The sequence below is a fragment of the Osmia lignaria genome, chromosome 14, assembly GCF_051020975.1.
Source record: "Osmia lignaria lignaria isolate PbOS001 chromosome 14, iyOsmLign1, whole genome shotgun sequence".
Classification (NCBI taxonomy): Eukaryota; Metazoa; Arthropoda; class Insecta; order Hymenoptera; family Megachilidae; genus Osmia; species Osmia lignaria.
The window spans coordinates 1,305,908-1,331,215 of record NC_135045.1 but is presented as its reverse complement, the minus strand read 5'-3'; the positions used below and the strand labels follow the sequence as shown (position 1 = coordinate 1,331,215).

The 25,308-nt window shown below is 31.0% G+C and overlaps 4 protein-coding genes across 7 annotated transcripts; 1 reads left to right on the top strand and 3 right to left on the bottom strand.

Annotated features, from left to right (window-relative positions):
- Positions 1-4,614, bottom strand: Sas-4 (spindle assembly abnormal 4). 2 transcript variants are annotated; one of them, XM_034335176.2, is made up of 4 exons: positions 4,474-4,614; positions 907-4,090; positions 635-830; positions 1-551 (listed from the first exon to the last, which is right to left on the bottom strand). In XM_034335176.2, exons 2-4 carry the CDS (start codon positions 3,996-3,998, stop codon positions 423-425), a joined length of 3,417 nt encoding a protein of 1,138 aa, XP_034191067.2. In that variant the 5' UTR covers positions 3,999-4,090; positions 4,474-4,614; the 3' UTR covers positions 1-422. The 2 variants fall into 2 exon arrangements, with proteins under 2 accessions (XP_034191067.2, XP_034191065.2); XM_034335174.2 differs by lacking the exon at positions 4,474-4,614 and having other exon boundaries at positions 907-4,350.
- A 453-nt stretch (positions 4,615-5,067) lies between these two features.
- On the bottom strand, positions 5,068-13,783 carry LOC117609111 (uncharacterized). 2 transcript variants are annotated; one of them, XR_004582509.2, is made up of 13 exons: positions 13,387-13,783; positions 12,932-13,166; positions 12,631-12,862; positions 12,242-12,558; positions 12,053-12,170; positions 11,675-11,963; positions 11,432-11,597; positions 11,239-11,359; positions 6,588-11,162; positions 6,353-6,517; positions 6,067-6,287; positions 5,426-5,626; positions 5,068-5,201 (listed from the first exon to the last, which is right to left on the bottom strand). XR_004582509.2 is itself a non-coding variant. In XM_034335008.2 (12 exons), the coding sequence occupies exons 1-12, from the start codon at positions 13,538-13,540 to the stop codon at positions 5,542-5,544; spliced, it is 6,678 nt and encodes a 2,225-aa protein (XP_034190899.2). In that variant the 5' UTR covers positions 13,541-13,783; the 3' UTR covers positions 5,068-5,541. The 2 variants fall into 2 exon arrangements, 1 of the variants encoding a protein (XP_034190899.2); XM_034335008.2 differs by having other exon boundaries at positions 5,068-5,626.
- Positions 13,784-13,950: 167 nt separating this feature from the next.
- IntS1 (integrator complex subunit 1) lies at positions 13,951-21,658 on the top strand. 2 transcript variants are annotated; one of them, XM_034335009.2, is made up of 14 exons: positions 13,952-14,316; positions 14,470-14,649; positions 14,761-15,242; positions 15,329-16,618; positions 16,684-16,859; positions 16,934-17,086; positions 17,169-17,846; positions 17,915-19,702; positions 19,771-20,085; positions 20,160-20,622; positions 20,695-20,819; positions 20,881-21,071; positions 21,141-21,413; positions 21,503-21,658. In XM_034335009.2, exons 2-14 carry the CDS (start codon positions 14,484-14,486, stop codon positions 21,616-21,618), a joined length of 6,216 nt encoding a protein of 2,071 aa, XP_034190900.1. In that variant the 5' UTR covers positions 13,952-14,316; positions 14,470-14,483; the 3' UTR covers positions 21,619-21,658. The 2 variants fall into 2 exon arrangements, with proteins under 2 accessions (XP_034190902.1, XP_034190900.1); XM_034335011.2 differs by lacking the exons at positions 21,141-21,413; positions 21,503-21,658 and having other exon boundaries at positions 13,951-14,316; positions 20,891-21,032.
- Positions 20,915-24,347, bottom strand: LOC117609113 (nuclear RNA export factor 2). Its single transcript, XM_034335012.2, has 2 exons — positions 21,801-24,347; positions 20,915-21,053 (listed from the first exon to the last, which is right to left on the bottom strand). The coding sequence occupies exon 1, from the start codon at positions 23,504-23,506 to the stop codon at positions 21,890-21,892; it is 1,617 nt and encodes a 538-aa protein (XP_034190903.1). The 5' UTR covers positions 23,507-24,347; the 3' UTR covers positions 20,915-21,053; positions 21,801-21,889.
- Positions 24,348-25,308: the final 961 nt, after the last annotated feature.

Genomic DNA, 25,308 nt, shown 5'->3' with positions numbered 1-25,308 from the left:
GATGTTAATTTTATTTTCTATTTCAAGATTGTATTGCTTAAATTTTTATTTTGTTGTCTGTTTTGAATGGTTTCACGTTCTTATGATTTTAGGGTGGGTCACTAACGTAGCCACCTCCACGTGGTGTGACCTGGTAATTGATATCGTTTTCTAAAGATAACTTTTAGAAAGCGATATCAAGCTAAGAGCTACTATAAAAAGATTTATTCGAAGTTCAGCCTCGACGCTCGCATCACCTTAATAATATTATACCGTCATACAATCCAATTTTCGTTTATTTTAATTTATTTCAAACTTAAATGTTACTTACATCCGATCATTTTTAACCCTTATGTTAAAATTCATAAAAAAATATATGATTTTGAATCAAGTTTCATTATCTTATTAAATATTAACTTCAATTACACGATTATTTACAGCCTTTACTGATATGAATCCATTAAAAGATTACCATCCTTATCTTTAAGACGTATTCTACCATTTGAATATCTTGTTTCCTGGGTACCATCAGGGTAAATAAATTTAGTAGTACCATCAGGATATTCTCGTCTCTAAAAAATCGTATGAATTATGTCGATGTATGTTTTTCTTAATTTACTTATTGCATTGTATGTTCATGATGATTTTTATTTACCTTATGAGTTTTAGTATGTATTTCTTGCTGTCCATTTGGTAAAGTAAGAACCTTTTCCCCATTAGTAAGAATTCGAATTAATGTTCCATCTGGTAATGTCCATCTTTCAGTACCATCTACTTCTAACATTCTTACTGAACCATCTGGAAATAAAACTTCTACTGCTCCACTGTGTGATCGTCTTTCTACTTGACCGCTATAGAACAGGAAAAATTGCATTTGATATATAATGGATAATCATTTATAAAACTGATAATCAAGTATTGACTTACTCAGAAAATTCTAAAATTTCTAAACCATCTGGCATTGTTGTGTGCCACGTTCGAGTGGATGCATAAAAATATTTTATCTTTCCGTCTTTATTAGTTTCACGAATGTCTCCATTATAATATATCAATCTAGTCAAACCTTGATCAGGAAAAACCTTTTTAACATTTCCATTTGGAAACTGATATTCTATTGAACCATCTGCGCGTTCAATTTGTTTTATATGTTGCTTATTAGCATTATCTTGGCTACATAACATTGTATTTTCCGCATGTGCATTATTAAATGATTCGTTCGATGATCCTGACTTTGGTTCTTCATTGTAATTTTCTGTGCAAGCTTTTGTAGGAGATATAATATGTATATAATCATTTTGTACTTGTGACTGTATCTTATCATTAGAGTTACTATGATTAAAAGCTGAATTAGATTCTTTATAAAATTGTTCATAGTTGTTTTCTTCATCATTTGTTATGGTATCTAATTTTTTAAACTTAATGTTTAAATCCGATTTAAGTTGACTCAAGTTTTCAGAAGTTCTAGATTGTTCATGAAAGTCGGTCATGTCCGATGTTGCTTCTTTAATTAAATTCTCATATAAACTACGTTTCTTTGCAATATTTATCATAGTGGTCTGATCTTTTTGTAGTTTTTTATTCATAACATCTTTGCTGTTATTGGAATTATATTCATTATCTTCTATATTTTTAGCACCTATCATATTTTCTGTCTTATTTATTGATTCTACTGATTTTCCAGCGCTATTATCTGATGAAGTGTCACTAATTTTTTTAGACTCCTGGAGCTGCATATTAAGTTGTTTGTTAATTTGATGAATTGCCCTAGTATTAGAAAAGGTTCCAGGTCTCCCTTTATTTTTATTGTTACCTTTCTTCAAATTTTGTAATCTCTCAACTTCCTGCTTTAGTTTTGAATTTTCCATTTTTAATATTCTCATTTGACATTTTTGTCTAGATTGTGCTGCATTCCATCTACTTTCTTTTACGTGTATTTCTTCTCTTAATTTTTCTATTTCTTCTTTTAAATATTGTATTTCCTGTCTTTCTAATTTACTTTGTTGAGCTTTTTCTTGTGAATCCCTAAGTCTACTTTCTAGTGCGGCTTTTTCACGCGCTAGCTTTTTTCTCTCATCTTGTAAACGATTTTCAATTTGTATTCTATTTTCCTCGAAATTTTTTTCTTTTTCCGTATATTCTTTGTGTATGTTTCTATGATCTTCTTGTAACTTTTTCCGTTGTAAAGATAGAGCTGCATTTTCCTTACGAAATATATTGATTTCTTGCTCTAATTCCAACAAACGACTTCTTAGAAGTTCTGATGAAAAAATAGTTTCATTTGTTTCTTGTAAATTTTCCTTAGTTCCTTTAACTTCAATTACTTCTTTACCATTGTAATTGTCTACATATTTGTCTATTTTCTTTCTATTATCACGTTGGTCCATACATCTTTTTGATTGTTCAGTGTCATTAGATGTATCAATTTCCTCTAATACTGAATTATTTTGGCTACAATTATGTAGGGTACTTTGTTCATCATCAGAAGATTGATTGGAAAATTCTGACTCATCTTTATGAAAAATACTCTGATGGAAATTTGTTTCACAATTTACTTTTTCCTGAATATTATAGTGTTCTGATTTAGATTTATAATTATTATCTTGTATTGTACTTTTTGTAATTATAGGAGCTTCTAAAATCTCTGATAAGTTTTCTATATTAGATGTTTCTAGAGTTGAAGAATCACTCCAAACTTTGTCATCTGAGAAGTCTCCTGTTACTAATGACTCAGTTGATATACTAGATGTATCTGTTAATTCAATAGTCTTATATTCATTGTATTCAGAAAATCTGACATGAAGACTAACATCTGAGTCATTATTATTTTCAGTATCATGAACTGTTCCTGTCTTATTATTTTCACTAGTATTTTGCATATTATTTTGTATTATTTTTTTATTTATAAAAGGAATCAAATCACAATAAGAATCAGTATTTTTATTAAACATTCTATATTTGTAAGCTTGGTTGGATTTTAAGACTGATTGCTCAATACAATTTTTAATTAAGGGACTAATTTCTTGTCCTCCATTAACTGTGTCATTATCCATTTTGTATTTACCTTTTTTTATTTTAAATGGCGTTGACTGTTGCAGAAATGCAATGACTGCACTGGATGTAGAACAGAAACTAGAATTTTCTGCTTTCTCTTCTAATAATTCAAATATTCTTACTTCTTCTGATTCCTCCTGTGCACCACACTGAAAATCTGAAGTATTTAATTCAATTTTATTCTTAACTTCATTTATATATTTCTCTAATGGTATATCTGAAGTATTGGATTCTGATTTGCAACGAAGTTTCTGTTTTGGCAATGGAATGTTTTTTAGAGATAAATGCTTCCGAGCTGAATTTGTACAATGTGTATTTTTTGACAATGTTGTTCTTGAAGATTGAGCAATATTATTACTTTTGCTTTCATTCTTAGAAGGCTTAGAATTAGACTGCATACTATTAGATACAGAAACACTGCGTGATCTTGGTTTCATAGTAGGAAGATTTAATCTAAATCTGGATAAACCTTCTCCTTTCTTGAGAAATGGTTTTTTCACCTTTTTTCCTGGATTAGTATTAACTTTTTCACAAAGTACATTATCACAATCTTTCAATTTTTCTTCAAGTAGTGTATGAAAATCTTTTTTTGGAGAAGGAATTGGTAAATCATCAATACAAACATGAGTAATTACTGATTTATCGGATGGTAGTGGTGCTATTCCATCTATAATAACTTGCCCACTTTGTATTTCTTGTTCTGGAGAAGTTATTATTAGCTTTATATCATTCTTTGTGTTAGACATTATTTTATCTTTTAAATGTTCTTTCAAATGACTATCAGTAATAACTAAATTTTCAGTTAATTCTTCTATAGGAGATTCTTGTTGTAAAATTTGATTTTCAATATTTTTATTATCAGTATCAATATTTGAATTATTTGTACTTAATACATCTTCATTAAGATCAAGTTCCTGTATTGATAACTCAAGTGCTTTATATATACTGTCCTGTTTTTGAGTTAACATCTCTCTTTGTATCTGTTGCTGTTTCAATAATTGTTTTTGTTGTTCTGATTGCCATTGTCTCAACTTTTGTAAACGTTCAACTATTGTTGCTTCTAAGTCCATTTTTGAATAGTATGTAATATAAAGTAATTTTAATACATATGAAACATTCAATTTGTTGAAACATGTATATGTACCAACTATATGTTTTTCAAATTATAAACGTTTCTTTAATCTATCTGCATATATGTGTATGTCTGCATGCACACACACATATACAAAATTATTTTTTTCAACATTTTTAAAATCATATTATAATAAAAGGTTTTCCTTTATGCATTATAGAAACATTATGTGACTACAAAATAACTAAAACTACTCAAATTTATAAAACAGAGAAGTGTAAAAACATATACATATATATAAAAGAATTAATTTTTTATTCAGCATTTGGAAGTAAAATGTTTACATATTTTGAATGCGAATACGCATATACCTTTAAGTCGGAGCAAATTAAAAGATGAAATTATAAAAATGTATTATAAACTATGCAAAATATATCAAAAATTAAATTTGTTAAACTAATTGTTTTCGAATCAACACATTTAATATTTTTGCTTCTCTACACCGGTTGACAGTTCAAAACAGTTTAAAAGTTGTATATATATATATACTTGATGTCACGAAAGTCCATAACTGCGAAAAGACCAGTTTTCGTTCTTTTCTGCACATTGTCGCTCTGATTGGCGATACTTCCAGCGGAAGTGGAAAGCGATTGGCGATACTTCCAGCGGAAGTGGAAAGTGATTGGCGGATCGCTTTCCCCCACCATCACTGCGTTCCCCCACCATCTTCCAACCTGCGCGCTTAGTTATGGACTCTCATGACATCAAGTATATATATACATGTTTATCGAAAGCACTAGGGAATGTAACTAAATACGATATATCGAAACATTTCGATATCATCAGTGTAGGAAGTAAGAAAATATAACTAGTTTAGGCAGGTGTTACAAACATACATTTTTTCAATATTTCGAACATAAAATTGAAATATTTTATTATCCATATGAAGACATTTTTACAAATTTAATTCACAGAATACGCGTGTCGAAGGTACTAACAATTAATTCTAAGTACACAATTTTTATTTTTAAACAAATTTTCATTTATATTATAACAAATAAATTCATCTTTTCTTTTACTGTTGCTTTTTAATCAAGATCTGAAAAGAGGAATGAATGTATGGCACATTTTATATGTATTACTATTTATACAATTATATTATGAATATTTTTCTGAATCACAGATTATATATAAAGATGGCATGAAAATACAACACCTATTTAGCCACCTTTAACGTCGTAATATGTATATAAAAATCGGTTTCATTGTTATTTACACTATTTTTAAGAAAATACAAAAATATAATGCCTTCAATATAAATACCTTAATTCTATAACTATTTACATTATTTCAAGAACAGAAGGAATGAATGTAATACTTGAACAGTAGTTCTTTTGCATTTAATAATACTTTTCGTTTTAAGAATCTGGAAGACATCTTCAATATTTATTCCATATGCTTCGTCTATAATTTGAAAGATTTGTAAGTTCTATTAACGTCGTTGGAATGTTTTCTTTCATCTCTCTGCAGAAAACAATAAATCACAATATGTAAAGTCAGAAATTCGACCTTCAGAAAATAAAGCAGAAAATAAAGTAAGAACAAAAATGTGATAATAGACTGAACATGCAAACCTTATACTATATGTATAACGTGCATATGAAAATAAAGTGAAATTGGTGCAAAATATGTAAACAATTAATATAAAGATATTTCTACAAATAAAATGTAGATTATGTCATTTGAATATTGTCTGTAAAAAATAAATAAATGTAAATTTACAACTAAACCTAATAGCATTAAATACCAGTGCCATGCATTGCACACATTAATGAAGATATACTTTAGAAAAGCTTTCATGCTAATAGTTAATTGCATTCCAGCAGTTAAAGGCCATTGCAAAGAAACTTAATCTTGATAGCACAGTTTTAAGCCAAATATGTTTCAAGAAATGTGTTTCTCACGGTTTCACATTCTTCTCCAAGTCAAAATATTTATTGAAGTACATCGAAGAAGTATGCTGTTTCTCTTGCAAAGATTCAACAGGCTTTAAGGCTGATGTACCTTGAAGTTCCTCTAATTCTCTTACTTTATCTTCTAATTCTTTTATTCGTCGACATCGTGAATGGCATAAATCTTTTATTAATGCCTTTTCCTTTTCCAGTTTCGTTATTTTAACATGATCCTATAAAACAAATATTACAATTAATATTAAGTTAAATTGTTACAGTATCTTTCATTGTTACATACATCTATTATTCCATTATTAAGAGATCGTGATGTATTGTTACAGGTTGTTTGACAAGCCTTTTCTCTTTTATTAATTTGCCATCGTCTACACCTGTCGCATTCCCATACATCAATATCATTTATGGTCTTTCGAAGTTTTCTTAATTCAGAATTAAGTTCACTTGTCTATGAAAAACAATAGAATTAGCAATTAATTTTAATGAATATAAATAAAAAATATGTTTTTTATACGTACTCGTTTACGATATGTGTACAAATTTTCTTCAAGTTCTTTACATTTCTGCTGATAAGGGAAATATTCACTTTGGATTTGAATTTCTAATGCTGCAATTTGACCATCTTTTGATACTAATTGTAATTCCAATTCTTGAATTTTTTTCCTCAATATTTGACAGGTATCTTCATTTTCATTAACATCTATGTCAACAATTTCTAATTGTCTTCTTTGATTAAACATCTCATTTCTGCTATGTCTCCGTCTAGTATTCTCAAAGGCTGGACTAACTGATCTTGAACTACCGGTACTGCTTTTCAAATCTAGTTTATTCTCGTATTCCTTAAGTTTAATGTATAATTCGGAATTTTCTTTCCTCAATACATGTAAAACTTTTTCATTATGCAATTGCAATTGATCCTCAAGTTTCTTGTTTCTTTCATCTAAAAGTTTCAATTTTTCTTCTAATTCATTTGCCAATTTATTTTCTGTTTGGTTAACATTCAGTTTATCCTTTAAATTAGAAATTTCTGTATCGCGTTCACTTATGATAGCAATATATTTTTCTAACTGATTATTAAAATCTTTATTTTTAGCAGTCAACTCTTTTATCTGACTTACATATGCTTTGTTCTCCCTGTCTCTTTGGTTTAGCAACAATTTTTTACCTTCTAATTCTAATGCAATTTTATTCTTCTCTTGAAGGAGAGCATCATATTCTTCTACAGATAAATACGGAATGTTTTGTTTGTACGATGATAGAGTTTTCTTCATTTCAATATTTTCTCGTGACAGTAATTCATATTGTCCTTTCAAATTGACTAATTCTTTCAAAATTTTATTTTTACTATCCTGCATCTCATTTATACGATTACTTGCTCCTTCTAAATTATTCTGCAATCTTTTGTTTAGGTCTTTTAATTCCTCCATTTCTGCTTCAGCTTTCAACTTACTTGTACTGTTCCTTATCTTTCTTTCTAATTTTGTATTTGCCTGTTGCAATTCTTCATATTTATCTTTCAGATTATCCAATTCCTCAACCAAAGCTATGTTTCTGTTATTTAATTCGTTTAATTGCTTATTCAAGCCAATATTCTTTATTTCCTCAGAATTTAATTTATCTTTAATTATTGTAATTTGCTTCTCCTTTTCCATTTTCAGATTTTCTATCTCTTCTTTATATCGCTCTATACTTTCCTTTCTCTCTTTAACTTGACTTTGCAACAATTCATAATCTGGCATAAAAATTTCAAGCTTATTCTTATATTCGGATAACATATCACATTTATGTTTCAAAAGAGTTGTAATGTTTTCAATTTGTGATGTCTTTTGTTCTACTTCACGATTCACTTCATTGTAGGCTTCTGTAAGTTGTTCAAAATCAAGATTCAATTTATCTATTTTCTGATGGTTCAACTTTAATTCTGAAGAATTTGCATCTATGATATTCTTTAGTTGTTTTTCATTGGCCTCAAGACCTTCAATATTACTTTTTAATTCCATGCTTTTAGTTTTATAGCTTTCTATGGTGCAAAGAAGATCTTCTATTCTTTTCTCATACATTTCTTTTTCAAATTTCATTTTAGAGAGAAGTTCAATCTCTTTCTTCTTATAACTTTCTTGTACCTTTCTTTCTCTTCTTTGGGCAACGATAATTTCTTCTTCTTTTTGCTGAATATCCACGTTGGATTGTTTATCTAGTTCCGTCTGTAAATTGCCTAAATCATTTTCAAGTGCTTCTATCTTTTCTTTAAGTATGTCTTTTTCGTAGGTATTTTCATCCAAAAGATGTTCCAAATGATTAATTTTACTTTGTTGTTCTGCGCATAAAGCTTCGTGTTTTGTTAAATCCATTTGTAACTTTTCAGTTTCTGTTTCAAGTTCTTTAACCCACAATATCATACGTTTCTCTGCATCCGCGCTTTGTCGTTTTTCATCTTCTAACTGTTGTTTATCCTTTTCGAATGATTCTCTCATTGTTTTAATTATCTCTTCCTCTTTTGTCATAATTGCTTGAAGGAACATTATGAAAATTTCGTTCGCGGTTTTGTTTAAAATATCTGTGGAATTTATTTTATGTTTCAGTGATTTCAATTCTTTGATCATACATTCTCTAATGGTATCCAACTCTTCTTTCAATTTTTTATTATCGTTAATCAAAACTTTCTCTTTATTTAATATATTCTTTCCTTTATCGTTTATTTCATTGAACTGTAACTCAATATCCTCAAGTTTTGTAAGTTTCTGTTTTAAATTATCATTTTCTGAGGCATATTCGTGTAACGTTTCATTAATTTTGTTTAACTTAATTTCAGATTCTTTGGTATATTCCTCAAACTTTGCTGTTATACTTTCAAATTCATTTTTATACTTTGCCACTAAATTATTTTCAGAATCAACTAATTGAACTTCAAGTATCTGTAACTTTTCCTTGAGGGTTTCTTTTTCATTTTCACTTTCTTTCAAAAGATTTTCTAGCTGACAAATGTTCCTTTGCAATTCTTTACACAGACTTTCTTGTTTTATCAAATCCGCTTGAAGCTTTTCTACATCTGATTCTAATTCTTTTGCCCGCAATATCGCACGTTTCTCTGCTTCTGTACTTTCTGACTTTTCTTTTTCCAATTCTTCATATTGTTTTTTAAATGACTCTAATTCATCTTCATATTTACGTTTAATCATTTCTGTGGAAATGCTTAATTCGTTCTTTTGATTAGTCATCAAGTCTAACTCCTGTTTCAATGATGAAATAGATTCATTCAAATCATCGATTGTTCGATGCAATCCTGTGATGAGAATATCTTTGCTTTCTCTTTCAGCTTTCAAATCTTCTAATTCTACCTCTAGCATCAGTTTTTCGCTTCTTATAGTTTTCTCTTGTACAGAGAACTGCTCAATTTCTTTACTCATATTCAACACTTCATTTTCAAGAATCTCTGCCTTCTCTGTAGCTGTAACTGCTGATATTTCATTATTAGACACCTTCTGCTGTAATTCCTCGTTAATATTCCTCAGTGTATTAATTTCGTCCAACAATTTTGCCTTTTCTGACCTAAATTTATTCAGTACGGAACTGAAGTTCGTACTATTCTGTTTTAATTCATCTATGTCATCTTTGACTTGGTCGATACTTTTTTGGATCTTTTCGATTCTACTTTCAGTTTTAAGCCCAGACTTCTTTGGTGTAGAACCGTCGTCTGTATTCTTTATATCAACTACTTCATCGTGGAGCTTTTCAAGTTCGTCACATTTCTCTTTGTATAAAATTGATAGTTTGTCTCGGTCATCTTTTAATGCTTGTAGTTCGTTATTTAAATGCTGAACTTTTTCTTCTACGAAACTTACATTCATTCCATCTGGAAAACTAGTATTGAAAGATGAATCGGCGAAACTTAAATTCAGATCTTGATTAACTTTAACTTTTAATGCTTCGGTATCGGCACATTTGCGATTAAATTTTCTTTGTAAGTCTTCCAATTTGTGATTTAAAAGTGTCGCTTCAAGTTTTAAAGCTCTACGATTCTCGTTTAAATTTTTCAAATGCGCACACTGACTGCACGATGATAACTTTAAATCACTTAACTTTTTATTCAAACGAGTTAGATGTTTAATCTCCTCTTGCAATATTACAACTTTATTTGCCAATATTTCATCATTTTCCTCTTGTAATACTTCTATTGTAGAGTCGTCTATTTTTGTGACACTATTTTTAGTGGACAAACGTAATGTGTTATTACTTTGTTTTTCATGTCGTGAATTTTCAAGATCTTCCATAGTCTCCAATAAATTATTTGAAAACTTTGTATTTTCATCCGTTAACATTGTTATTCTCATTTTCAATTCTACAATTTCGGCTTTCAAATGTTTATTCTCTGATCTTAGTTGGTCTACGTCGTCTTCATCAGAATTCATATTGTTTGCTACAGATAATTTGTTTCTTAAAATATTACACTGTTCTTTCAACATGTCATTTTCTTCAATCTTATCCATTAAGTCCGTAGAAAATTTGTTATTGCCTGCAACCAAACTACTGTTCTCTTCTGTAAGAATTGCAAATTTGTCCTTGTATACACAGTCGTGATCATATAAAAGCGATTTACTTTCTTTAACGGTTTCGAGCTCTCTACTTTTCTCTGCAATGATAGTTGATAATTCAATGTTTTCTGCTTTTAACGTATCTATTTGGGTTTGATATTTAATAATTAGCTGTTCATCATTAGATATTTCTGATGCTCTTGAATGAGCATGTTGTAACTGTTCGTTCAAAACCATTAAACCATTTTCTAAATTCATTTTCTCAGCCATAATGTTTGAAATACGTGTATGAAGTTCATCGATTACTTTTTGAAAGCGTTCTCTTTCAATTGTTAATTTAGTCGACAATTCCACATTTTCATTGGTCAGTAAATAAATAGTTTTTTGTAATTTCTCTATATCTAATCTCAGACTCTGAATATCATTTTTTATTTCGTCCAGTTCCTGAATTTTTAATTCTAAATCTTCTGTTAATTTAACCTTCTCTTCTTCTAATTGCATAATCAAATTTGAAGACAACTCAGTAATTCCATTAGCTTCAGTTATACGTTCTTCCAGGCCCTTAAATAATACACAACATTATATAGAATTAATGAACATACCAATATGCATAAGCACAAACATTAATTACACTTACATGTATGCAACAATCATTTTCTTCGCGTATCACTTGTTTCTCCAAGGTTGTAAATTCCCGAAGTTCGGTAAGATCTCTTGTCAGATCGAAAATATATTTCCGTAAAACATTCTTTGGTGTACTGATACAGAATTATATATTAATAATTCAAATTATACATCAATGATATTATACTTTATTAATAAACACCTACCTTAAGGTCTGTACCGAAGAATCTTGCTTTTCAGGTGTTACATAGGGACTATTATTTGAAGATGCGATACTAAAGTCATTTTCTGTACATTCAACGCACTTTTCTTCGGTACTATTTCCGTTTTCTTTGGTTTCATGATCTGGTTTACACTTAAGTAATTCAAAGTCTGTAAAGTAATGATGAGTTATTGAACCACAAACAACAATTTCAACAAAAGAACTGCACAGATACACATGTATTTACTTTTGTTTGTAAAATCGCCTGATTCCCTAATGCTTTTTCTGCATTGTTTCTCAGGTGACATTTCTTTTATTGTTGGTAAACCAATCTTAGTATGAAATATAGGTATATACTGTTTGGATATTCTTCTAGATTTATATTTAGATGATTCCTCGCAATTTTTTATACTTCCAGAAATAATTTGACTCTTTAATAATTTTATTTGTTCAAACAAGTAATTAATGTGATCTTTCTCTTGCAAATTACTAGATTCTACTTCTTCAAATTCTATAGAGTTTCCATTCCTCATTTTCTAATAACAAGATTTGAACAAAAAAATATATAATTAATACAAGAAATTATTGTAATTCTTCAAATAAGAGTACAGTTAATAATACATACTTTTAGCTCTATTTGAAGTTCAGCTAATTGTTTTGAATGATGTCTTAGAAGTGATGTAGCAGATATAACTTTGTTTCTTTGTGGCTCATTTTTAATGTTCTTAGCTTGAGATGCAAGTCTAATAATTAAGAAGAAAATGTTAGAAACAAAATAATAAACACATTAATAACATAGTACTAGTATACTAACAGTAGAGTATAGTATGTCTCATCTAAAGCAACAGGTGTCACAGTACATATTAATGCTATTAAAGCATTACCATCTAATGATGGCTGTAACAATTCTGTTAATCTGGTGTTATCACAATCAGTATTTTTCTGAGCAATTTGTGTTTCAGTTAACTGCACAATTAGTGATTTTAAAGTATTAAATGATATATCAATCTGACATTCCTCGGTAAGATCTTTATGATGAATTTTAACAAAACCAGTAAGGTCTACCAAGTTTAATTGTGATACTTGTACAAGATCTTTTGAATCTCCTCCAATTTCTTGACTTTCAATTGTCTAAAAATGATGTTGGTTTATTGTACAAGGGTATAGAATATTTAAAATATAAAACATTTCATGCGATCTTACAATTCGAAATACGTTATGACTACTATTATATTTATTCCTATTAGTTGTCTTTGTCTTTTTATTGTTTATTCCTTTTTCCATTATGGATAACATATCATTTGGAGAGTTTGTAATTTCTTCTTTACAATTAATGACTATTTGCCCACTGTCATTTTTGTCTAATTTTAAATCAGTTTCTGTTTCATTTAAAAGATCATTTATTTTTTCATCATAAATTTCTAAATAGGATGTTCTGAAAGGTAAGAATATTTTTTCATAAAATCAATGATCAATAATTTCTGTTTGTATTAATAATACAAACCTTAACAAAAATTCACGTCCATTTATATTTGAAATAGCATGAAATATGTAATCAATAACATGTGGTATTACTCCTGATTCTTCTGAAGTACCCAACATGGTATATGTTTTACCTGAATTACTTTGACCATAAAAAAATATTATTCCATCAAAACCATCTATAGCACCATCAACAATAGGTTTTACAATACTATTGAACACACTGGAATTGTTTGCATTCATATCAAAAATATAATCTGTAAGTATAATATTAAAAATTAACAACATCTAATGTTAGTTAATAAGTTGATTTTATGTGAGTTGTTTATGTTTGTTTTCCTTTCAAAGAGCATGCTCCAATTATAATTTAAAAGAAAACTAGGAAATAGTAACAAAATATGTCATGTGATAAAAACCATAAGTAGGGTTATATTTTAAATAAAAATACTTTCCCTTAAATGAATTATTCACACGTACCAAACTGAAATCCATTATTCCTCTGTTTTTTTATTTCTGGATCCAGGGAAATAATAGAGTTTTCCTGTACGATCCATTTTATTGATAAATTTTTATCTCTTTCCTGTTTAGTTAAAGGTTTCAGTTTAATCCCCACTTTAATACCGTTCGACATTTTTCTTTCGGAAATATTTATCACGAAGCAGCATAAGAATTTAGAACGAGGTAGCTTTGTCCTGATATTAATTTCTGCGTCTTTCCAGTCTCATTACACGCCACTTCCACGGCTTGCAACTGTCATTTGAAATGACGACTGCTTTAGCTTGTATTTAAATTCAAATTCTTTGCAGTGCGATTGGTTTATTTATACATATGTACATGTGTTGCAATAAGCAAGAACGTGTTGAGACTGAAAATACTGGGTGGTGTTTATGTTAAAAGAATACTCAAAGATTATGTATTCCAAAATTGGATGCATATTTATTTCATTAGTCAACGTGCGTTTTAATTATTCATAGCGGCAATTTTACATTTAGGAAAGTTAATAAAAATCTTTAAAATACATAACATTTTACAAGTATACAAGTATAATTTTAATTAATGAAATGAAAACGAAAGGAATAAAGTTATTTATAACATTGATATTCATTTCTGTCTTAGCCTTTGAAATATGCAGTGTGGTCACTGAAGTATATAATTTAAAATTAATAATCGTTTTGTTCGATCGTTTCGATACTATCGAATCTACAAGAGGCGCAATCGATAGCGGTGTCTGCTATGATAACTTTCTGTTTATAAAGCATAAATTTGTTGACAGAGAAATATTGTTATATGTACATTTTTAATTATAATTGACTAATTTATCGATCTAATGTTATTAATCGTATATAATATTAGAAACATTTTTCGGACAAACATTTTCTGAAAATTTGTGTTATAAATGTTGAATAGGTTAGCGCTATTCTAATTTAATATTTGATGACACTCTAAAATACTGAACAAAAAATATAAACTTATTATTAAAGTTATCTACTATACTTGTATATTGTATAAAAAATTAAAAATACTGTGGTTAATAAATTTGTTCATTACTTGTACATTTAGGAAGCACAAGTATAATGGATCGCAGCAAGGCAGGAATTGGTAGGGGTGCAAAAAGTAAAATTGCTCAGCATCCTCCTGATTTATTTGCACTTGGATCCAAAAGTTCACGTAGTGAGAGCTCAGATGTTAAAAGGCCAGGAGTTATTCATTCTAAACCAAGTGGTAGTTCTTCAACTTCTGGTAAATAAATTATTCTTATTTTAATACATAATTAAATGAAAATTTGGAGAAAACTAAATAGACTCTATCAAAGTTACTTTTTATGATTTATTTGTATGAAAAATTATATAGGAAATGATAGAAAAAAGGAAGCACCATCGGGATCACTTCAGAGTTTTCAGTATATTCCACAAAAGAAGCCTAAACTTGCAACACATGTTTCCCATCAACGACCACCATTTTCAAGTGCAGAAGCTTGGGAATTAGTAGCCATAGATAGCGATCCAGCAGACTTTGTTCCAATGGTTCTGGAAGCTAATGATAATGATGAAGGTGATAAAGTGATTGGAATTATCTGTGGTGCCATTAAAACGCTTAAAAATCAAAAGTGGAAACCTGATACATTGGTTTACATGGGACTATTATATTTAGCAAAAATTCGTCCTTCTATTTTTTCAAATGATTGTATACTACATGCACTATCATCACTACTAAAGAGGGATCAAGCACATAATTACAAAGCTAAAGGAAACCCATTGGTCCCTGTACTTGCAGCTAATCTGTTAATGAAAGGATTTTGTGATAAAAAAAATTGGCCAGATATTTTTGTAAAGGTTGTTCATATATACGTATATTTAATTATTTATATTTATTCCTTTACTTTAAAATTAACTTGTATTTTTTCTTTCTGTTTTTATAGCTGTACATTGAGGATGCTTTAGGTGAAAGGGTATGGGTTGATCATGAAGAATGCAAAGGTTTTGTGGATAATATTTTAACAGGTTTTAACACACGGCATCCGCCAAAAAGCATCTTACAACCAGAACTATCTGTCTTAACACCACGCGACTGTCATAGTCCATCGACGATTGACGACGAAGACACTGGATCATCATCTGTACAATTTTCTGGAGAGAAAGAGAAAATAGAATTTCCTGTAACTCCCAGATATGGTCATTGTATAGAGAACATAGAATTAATTGTTCTTGAAGCTGTGAAAGAGCAGTTGAACAGGCGGCAACCAGAGTCAATTACTAAGAATTTTTTAAAGTTACTTTCTTCAGCTTGTGGTTTCGTAGAAATCAGAAATATTGCTGTTCCAAGATTAGAAATGTGGTTACATAATCCGAAATTGATGAGACCAGCTCAAGAATTATTGAGTTATATTTGTTATAATTGTACTTCTCATACTCAGAGGGACGTTGAAGTTATTAGTCAATTAGTGAAAATGAGATTAAAGACCAAAGCTGTAATTAATTTATATCTAAACGGTGTAAAAGAATTAATTGGTTTACACCCAGAGAACTTATCCACTATCTTGAAGCATACAATTTATAATGAATTATCGAATGCACGAAATCCGAATAATATGCCAATGTTGGGTGTGATGTTTCAAACATTACCCGAACAAGCGGCCAAATTACTTGCGGAAATATTTCAAGACTTGTTGATGAATCGAGAAGACTATCTGAGACCTCTGCGCGCTTTGCTCCGAGAAATCGTACGTGTCTGTCGACACGATATTAATTTACTTATCTTTGCGCGTACGTTAATGACCGAAAGACAAGATATAGCACAACAGTTGCTTAATTTTGAATTTAAAGAACGAGTCTTCATTTCAATCGCCGATTTATTGTGCTTGTGTATGTTACTGGCTATCAGTCCTCAAGTCAAAGAAGCCGCGGCATTAGCACAAAGAGGCGACAAAAAGGACATTGCTTTGTTACATCAATTTCAGAACATGGTAGCAACAATACAATTCGAAGCTGTATTATGGTTGCAGAATTCAGCACCTCAAACGTATTCTATTGGAAAAAATGAACTCCTTCATGCTTTGCATAAAATTTTATTGCTTGAATCTCCAGAACAGTACTATAAGTTGGACAATTGGCCTCCTGAATCTGATAGAGTATTTTATCTTCGTTTAATCTCTGATGTTCCTCTATTACAGAATACATTGTTGAAACTGTTGCTACTTGGATATTCAAAAGTAAGTGTCCAATTTATTTATCGTGTCTTATATTAAAATATCTAATTTAATATTTTGTGTTTAAGGAAAATGGTATCACGCATTCGGAAACTTTAGATTTGGTAGATCAATTAATACGACGAGCAGCAGTTAATTCGACAGAAAGTTTTCCGACATTACAAGCGGATAAATTAAATATAATTGAATTAATTTTCAATCTTTGTATTTATCAACCTCCAGGAACTATAAACATACCATCAAAGTATTCAAACATATTTATAATACTTAAAAATTGATTTAATATTTTTATATTAATTATTTATTTCTTTTACGTAGTTATGTTCCACCAACTTTAGCAATATCGAATTTGTATTGGAAAGGATGGATAATGTTATTGATATTAGCTGCTCACAATCCATCTACTATTGGTGCTGTTGCATGGAAACGATATCCCATTCTACGAACGCTTATGGAAATGTGTATTACTAAGTGTGTTTGAAATTTTTTGCAAATTTAAAGGTATGTGTACGATGTAAAAGTTTCATTATATTAATGCGATATTATTTTACAGTCACTTCTCGTATCCTCCACCAACGATGGCTTTACCAGAAATCATAGAACAAGAACGTTCGAAAGAATTGCAAGTTGAAGCTATTGAAAAGCAGGAAATATTGGAATATGAATCACACTTAGCCGCTGCATCAACGAGAATACAAATATCGGAACAGAATAGCTTGTTATTGTCACAACTGATGACGATGGAACCAACTGGCATTGCTAGGAGACCACCTCCAGCGGTATTGGAACAAATACAATCTTTAAATGTGTCCCACAGGTTGGGACACTTATTGTGTCGGTCTCGCAAGCCAGATTTCTTGTTAGATATAATACAAAGGCAACAACAAAGTTCTTCGCAAAGTATGCCTTGGTTAGCAGATCTTGTGCAAAACAGTGAAGGATCTCTTAGTCAATTACCTGTACAATGCCTCTGCGAATTTTTATTATCAACCAGTGCTCAAACCGTGGAGAAACAACCAAGACAACAGCAGTTACTGGCTCATCTTCAGATGTTGTTGACCGACCCGGAACAAGACCGACAACATGCTTATGAGGTTTTAGAATATTTCTTAAGAAGATTGAGTAGCCAACAAACTGGTAGTCGTCTTCAAGCGATTACAGGCCTAAAAATGGTTCTTGGGTCTATACCTACCGAAGAAGAGCCTATGGACATAGACGGGGAAAATGAAAAGTAATGTTACAAATAATTATCTGTCATAATATTACTTTAAACGTATAATTAATGGATATTTGTTTTAGGGAGGTCTGGCTTATTCGAAAGTTACCGTCTATACCTCACTTTTTATCAGTACGATCTTTGGTTTCCACGGCGCTTCGTGGAGCTTGTCAAGTTGAAAACAATCCTGATCTTGTACACGCTTATATATCCTATCTTGCTGCGCATACTACAGAAGATGACTTACCCGAGTTGACCGATTTAGCGAACGAAATATCTCAATTAGTGGTTGAACGAAGCACAATAATAGCAGCTATTTTACCACAGCCAGAAATTGACAACTCCCAAGCTAAACAAACTTTACACGCTTTCATGGCAATTATTTGCAATTACCTAGAAAAAGCTAGATCTCCGAGAGCGGAAGAGTACACGTGGTCTGAGAGCCAGGATCAAATATTGGTGCAATGGAGTACAGGAGAAGAATGTACAATGCATATTCTAGTTGTTCACGCAATGATAATTCTCTTAACTTACAATTCCGAGGACGATGAACTGTTCGACGTTCTATTAGAAACGTGGTTTCCATTAAATTCAGAACCACCTAAAGCTTTTCTTGTCGACACTAGCGAAGAAGCATTGCTCATACCGGACTGGTTGAAGTTAAGAATGATTAGGAGTAATGTGCCACGTTTAATAGATGCAGCTCTCAAGGACTTGGAACCACAACAGTTGGTTCTTTTTATTCAAAGTTTCGGTATTCCTGTACCCTCGATGACTAAATTACTTCATACTTTAGATGCTGGCGTGCAAATCGATCCGAGTTCAGTTGGTGAGGCGGTATTAGATAAAACTTACATGGCACAATTAGTTGAAGTTCAACATAGAAGAGGAGCCACGGGTGGGCTTGTTTTTGTACAAGTTTTACAATTATTGGAGCCACAGTTACCCGATGAAAATGCAGTGACTGTTGGACATTTACAAGAACCACTGCCTCTTAGCGTTATGGTTCAAAAACAGTCTGTCATACAATGTTCTGTTAAGACAGACGTGCCGCATTTGATCAACAGATTATTTATCGAAAATATACCTATGAATCAAAAAGTAGACGCGTATCGTCGATTGCACAAAACCTTAGCGAAAGATTTACAAAAATCTGCAAAAGAAAGCGGAGCTGTTGTCTTGGCGATACAACACATATACAGTGTATTAAGTTCAATGCAAGTTAAACAGTTTTTAGCTTCACTTGTTCATATGCCACAGTTTTCTTGTACATTAATGCGGATAATATTGTTACCTTTAAAAAAATCATCTACTTCAAAACAAGTGGTCGAATTGACACGAAATATGTGTTTGAATTTAATACAACTGATCGGAGATATAAAAGCACCAGTTTTATCCATTTTAAGAGACTTCGCAAATGTTCAATTAACTAAGACACCAAAAAGCATGGAATTAACAATGTTGATGCAAAATCGAGATCCTGGCTCTATCTTAGAAAGTACAGATCCTGTAAATTTAGAAGCGGTTGGAAGGAAGTTATTAGATATTTGCTTGAAACAACAGAAAACTGATGTTCTTGTTGAAGCAATGGCAAGATTATTAGTAAACGATAGCAACGAGGGTATTTTAAAACCACGGACAGGTTTATTAATTGATTGGTTAGCATCTGTAGAACCGGAATTAATTGGTACATGCCCAACTCTTCAAATGAAGCTTCTGTTTGGAAAAACGAAAATACAAATGAAAGTTGATAACAACATTGTAAGCTCACATTCGTTTAGACCTTATTTATTAACTTTATTAACACACAGAGCTAGTTGGGCAACTTTGTACAAATGTATCGGACATTTATTAGATAAATGTGATGAGGGGTAAGTGAAAAAATAATTGAAATTTCAGGAATATTGTATTAAAATAATGAAAAATATTCTTTTTATAGGTATGATCCTACGGCTGTTTTAGATTTTCTATGGGCGTTAACTTGTAATCCAAAACTTTGGCAAGGCAGAGACAAGTTTACGCCAAAGCATTATGTGCCTGAAAATATTTTACTTTTACACGAGAAACAGTTATTGACATTGGTGGCATATTTAGTGGCAGAAGCTGTTATCATATGCAATTGTCAAAATAGGAACGCCGCAGTTGCTCGAATGGATTCTCGTCTTGATTTATTGTTACATTGCGTTTCCACTGATGATCATTTAGTATCTAGTGTTGTAAAATACTTGGCTGAACGTATGATGAATGATTCAGAGTATGTTTATTTCAGAGTTATTTCTTCTCTTCGATAAATGCTTCTGTATATAAATTTGTGTGTTTAATTTTCAGCATAGATTCTGATATGGCACACCAGTTTTTATTACATATGTACATGAAGATACCAAAAGTGATATGTTACTTGGACACTTTTCAAACTAAAAAGTTTGTCGGAGGAGCAAAGATTACAAAATGGACTGGTTCTGTTTTGGATTGCATGAGCCATTCATTGTTGACAGCTTTAGCAGCAACACCAAGACAAAAGTCCTGGAATTCGAAATCCCAGGATTTCGAATTGTGTGCTCGAAAAATGGCTGCTGTGCACCCTATTTTAGTGTTGCGACAACTTCCAATGTTAGCATCATCGTTAATGGGAAGAAGTTATTTGGATTTTAGCCAGTTTAGATCAGGCCATCATTTAAATCTTTTTGTACAAATAATGGGACTGTTAGAACTGTTACAACCACATTTGTTTAACGAAGAACATCAAACTGCTTTGGAAGACACACTTGAGAATTATTTTCAATGTTTTCAAGTATGTCATGAGATACTCGTATATTATAAAGTTTGACAAAACTCGACACTTGTAATTCGATTTTATTTTCAGAATTACGGACCGGTAAAGGATCTCATACCTTTATTAAATCGGTTTATTACACTACTGCAGGGATACATCTCTTATGATCCACAACGAGCATTGAAATATTTGCAGAAACACGCTCAGGTTCTTCAGTAAGTAACAGCTTTAATCTCTTTTGATAAACTTTAGACATTAGCTTACACTTACATATAGTGAATTACAGGCACACTATCCAAATTTAGTATCGCTTAGAACGCTTGTGTCGAGTATTCCAGTGTTAAAGGAAGGAGAAGATGTTGAAGAGGTTTTAATTACGATTCCTCCTACTCCTCCACCATTGGAACCCATTATCCCACAACATTGGCCATCGTTGTTAGCTACTTTATCTAAAATGCAAGGCGAAGGTATAATTATAAGAAACATTTTAATTTTGATAAATATATTACAATCCAATAAACGTGTATTTGTTTCAGATGTATTTAGTGCTCTCCAGGAAATCGAGCATTTATCGTCTCGAAAGCCTTCAGTTTTGGAATCAGTAACAGACAATATAGCAGAGTTACTTGTCTCCCCACAAAGTAATATAAGATCTCTTGCTCATACATTATTAGCGAGAGCATTAAAACATCGTCCTGAATCAAATACAAATATATTGTCTGCATTTCAAAGGTGTTTGGATAGTTCTAGAGCCGATATTCTAATGTCAGCTTTGGAGAAGTTACCAGAAATTGTATTATGTATGCAAGGTAAATTATTATCATTTTTGAGTTTATCTTACCGCTCTTTTTAATAATATATTTATTGATTATTAATAAACATGCTTATGTTGTTTCAGAACATGCTTTACCATTGATGCAGAAGGTATTTGAATTAGGAGTAAATTCAAATGTGAATACTATACCATATATAAATAAAACCATTGCTCTGTTAAATACACAGCAAGGTTGTTAATACTATAAAAAAAATCGTAATTTTTTATTTTGTATAAAATAAAATAAAATAAATTTTTTCTCATAAAAATGTTACTTATTTTATTTTCTTCAGGTAATAGGTCATCAGTGTTAGAAAAATACTGATGAAATTGTTATAATAACAAATTATAAATAACATTTAGAACATACATAAATTTGTACCTGAGGTTACAAAATGTTCTTATTGTATTACAAACATATTATAAATAATATTATAAGTATATACAATAGACTAAGGTACGTCTAACAAGTCATAAAAAAGCTGCTGGAGGTACATTGTTAACTGTGTACATGTTCATGAACGTTGTGATAGCAGTTCTTATATCCCAATTGGCATCTTCAAGGTATTGGTGACAATATTTCATGTTCATTGTAGTCAGTTCATGTAGAAACGTAAGTAACTGATCCTTCTCAGAAACACTAAAAACAGTTGGAACAAATTTTGGTGCACTTTTTGTTTCAAATTTTACTTCATTGTTATGTGTTCCTGATGAATTACTATTAGCAGGTGTTCCATCAAGATAACACTGATCGTTAGTAATACAATATTCATCATCTTCTTTCTTCATGATAATGAAAGTTCTATTGAAAAACATTGGTGGACATGAAACTTCTCTAAATGAAAATAATCCTTGTACAGAAATTGCAAGATGCAATTCCCCTTCATGTAGTAAATCTACTTGAAATGTTTTTAAATGATGTATAGTAGGTGGTTGACTTCTAAATGTTGATATAATTTTCTCTGGACCACGTAATAAAAAGTCTTGACATTTGGCATAGTCAACAAATTTAAGTAGATTCCTATTTGCCCCAAACGTTTTAGTTAACTGTTTATGAACATAATTTGACACAGGTCCTAGTGTCATAGAATAAAGAGCATCTCTATCGTATAAGCCATTCATTATTTGTCTATCATTTTGATCATACAATGTGAAATAATGCTTTACAAATTGTTTGATGAGACAAGTTTTTGTACCATCTCTTAGAAAAGTACTCTGAATATTAGGGACAAATTTTTGCTCCATACCTATTACAATTCCGTCCAATTTTTGTAAATGAGGAAAAACATTTTTAACTGCTTGTACATAGTCCTGACATTTATTGTATTTTGTACATAATGGATTTCCATCCAACCAAAGTTCGCTTATTTTGAATTCACTAAAATACCTTAAATATTCCACATCACCAATTTGATTGTGCCTTAGATCCAATTTTGTTAAATGGTAGTTAAAGAATTTTTCAAGAAGAACAATGGCTGTGATTTTATTATATCTTAAACTTAATTCTCTAACAGGTAACTTTGAATCACGATTGTTACTTAAAATTCCCATTTTAGTACATCTTAGAACAAAGTGCAATACTTTAGGCAAAGATATAGGACAAAATATAGAGCCTAGTGATTTTTCATTCTCAAAATCATCAAGATTCAATACCTTTTTAGTTGGCTCGTATCTATAATATAATGCTTGGGCTATCACTCTGTTTGGATTTAATTGTAGATCCTGAGAATTTAAGTATCCCAACACAATATCTATGCGCAACTCTTGTCCATTTGGCAAAGCTATACATAAGCCTTGCTTCACTAGCTTTTCTATAGCATTGGAGTTACACTTTGCTATGAAATTACTCTTATTTGGTTCTTCTTCTTTGTACATAACAGGCAGAATTATTTCAGGTTCGCAAGCAAGAATGATTACTCTTAATACTTCCTTTGCTTTATATTGTCCAATACCAAAGAGAATGAATTTGTGCCATAAGTCTTGACGTGAAGCTATAGCTGATTCTTGAGCAGTAAAGGATGGTTTAGTATGGCTCAATCTCAATGGTTCTAAAATTGTCATATTTTCAACTGCTTCTGTGTTTGTCATTGTTCTTGATGATACATCCAATAGTACTTTATGAATGTTACACTTTTACTATTGTAATCAATACTTAATTAACAATTTATTTATTATGCAATCACTTTGTTTACAAAATTGAGTTGCAAATAAATCATTATATGACATTATAAAATAAATAATTTTGTATAAGCTTATTGAAAACAATAATTGTAAGGAAAATTACTTTTCTAATATAATTTACAACTAGCTATATAGTAACACCATGTAATACTTGTTAACTCAAACTCTTGGTACTTATAGAAGCATGCCTAATTGGAAAAGATAGTTTTCTGATAACATTTCCGTTATACAGAACAACTTCTATGTGCATACAGATGTGCGTTATTAAACAAAGCAAATACTTTACATTATAAAATACAACAAATATTGTAAAACTTCAACCTTTGAAGTATTATTCAATTTTTTATTATTAAAAACTATCCTCTTATCATAGTTTCAGCGAAAATTATTTTCTTAAGTCATTTAAATTCAACCAACAGAATTATCAGCTATTTTGTTTTAACTGATCTAGACTCAGTTTTGGTTACAGGAAAGATATGTTGTAAAGGATTATTACAAGTTTGAAGAATTACAAGCACCGCTGCCAGATGAAGCCTTCATAATGAACAATGCACCACAGGTGAGGTTAAATCTATATTTAGAGAGCACGGTTGGCTTGACAGTCGTGCCTTTTTTACCAGAGTCTCTTTTAATTTTTGGCCCCTTTAGATTCTACTTTTTTATGAAATAAAGACTGAAAAATTATTCAAATAATTGTTTGGCAAATTTGTATTTAAAAAAAATCGCCATAAATTATTTTTAAAATTCGATCCTAGCGTCATCTATACAAGAATGGTTGAAACCACAAGATTAATTTACCGGCTACTGTATGTTAAGTCGGTAAGTAACTTGAATTACTTCCCGGCAGAGGGCGATAGTGTCCCATGTTGCGAAAAATCAATCGGTAACTTGTTGAGTAGTTTTAGCACTGATCTATAGATCAGACCTAAATACATACATATACCCTTATTTTATTTTCTGCGTTCATTTAATTTGCTGTAATTATCTTCTTAGCTTATTGAATAAACTCCTTGGCAGGAAAAACGTGTTGATTTTATTACTTCCGTCTGCACCCTTTATATCTCTGATTCCACTATATCTCAGCACCCTTATATCACTGCATTCCTTACATCCCACCAACCCTTACATCTCAGTATTCATCACATCTCTACATCCCTTACATCGCTGCATTCCTCACATTCCTGCCTTCTTTATATCCCAACATCCCTGCATCCCTTACATGCCTGTATCCTTTACATCCTTGTATCACTTATATTCCTGCATTCCATACATCGCAGTACCTCCCTGAAATTGAGTTGAAATTTTTGCGGCTATAAGTCTGCGATTTTATACAAATTTAGTTCCGCTTTTCGCCACCAGAGGGCGCTGATTCGACGTCGAAATTTTAGTTCGCATTTTTGCCGCCAGAGGGCCAGAAATGGAGCCTGGTTTAGTTTCTTTTTTCGCCACCAGAGGGCGCTGACGCGACACCGAAATTTTAGTTCGCATTTTTGCCGCCAGAGGGCCAGAAACGAAGCATGATTTAGTTCCTTTTTCCGCCACCAGATGGCGCTGATTCGACATCGAAAATTTAGTTCACATTTTTGCCGCTAGGGGGCGCTGTTTTTCGAAAAAGGCATTAACTTACCTTTACTCGAAGCAGTCTTTATAATATATTTATTATAAGGGATGCAGAGATATAAGGAATGTAGGGGTGGAAAGAATGTAGG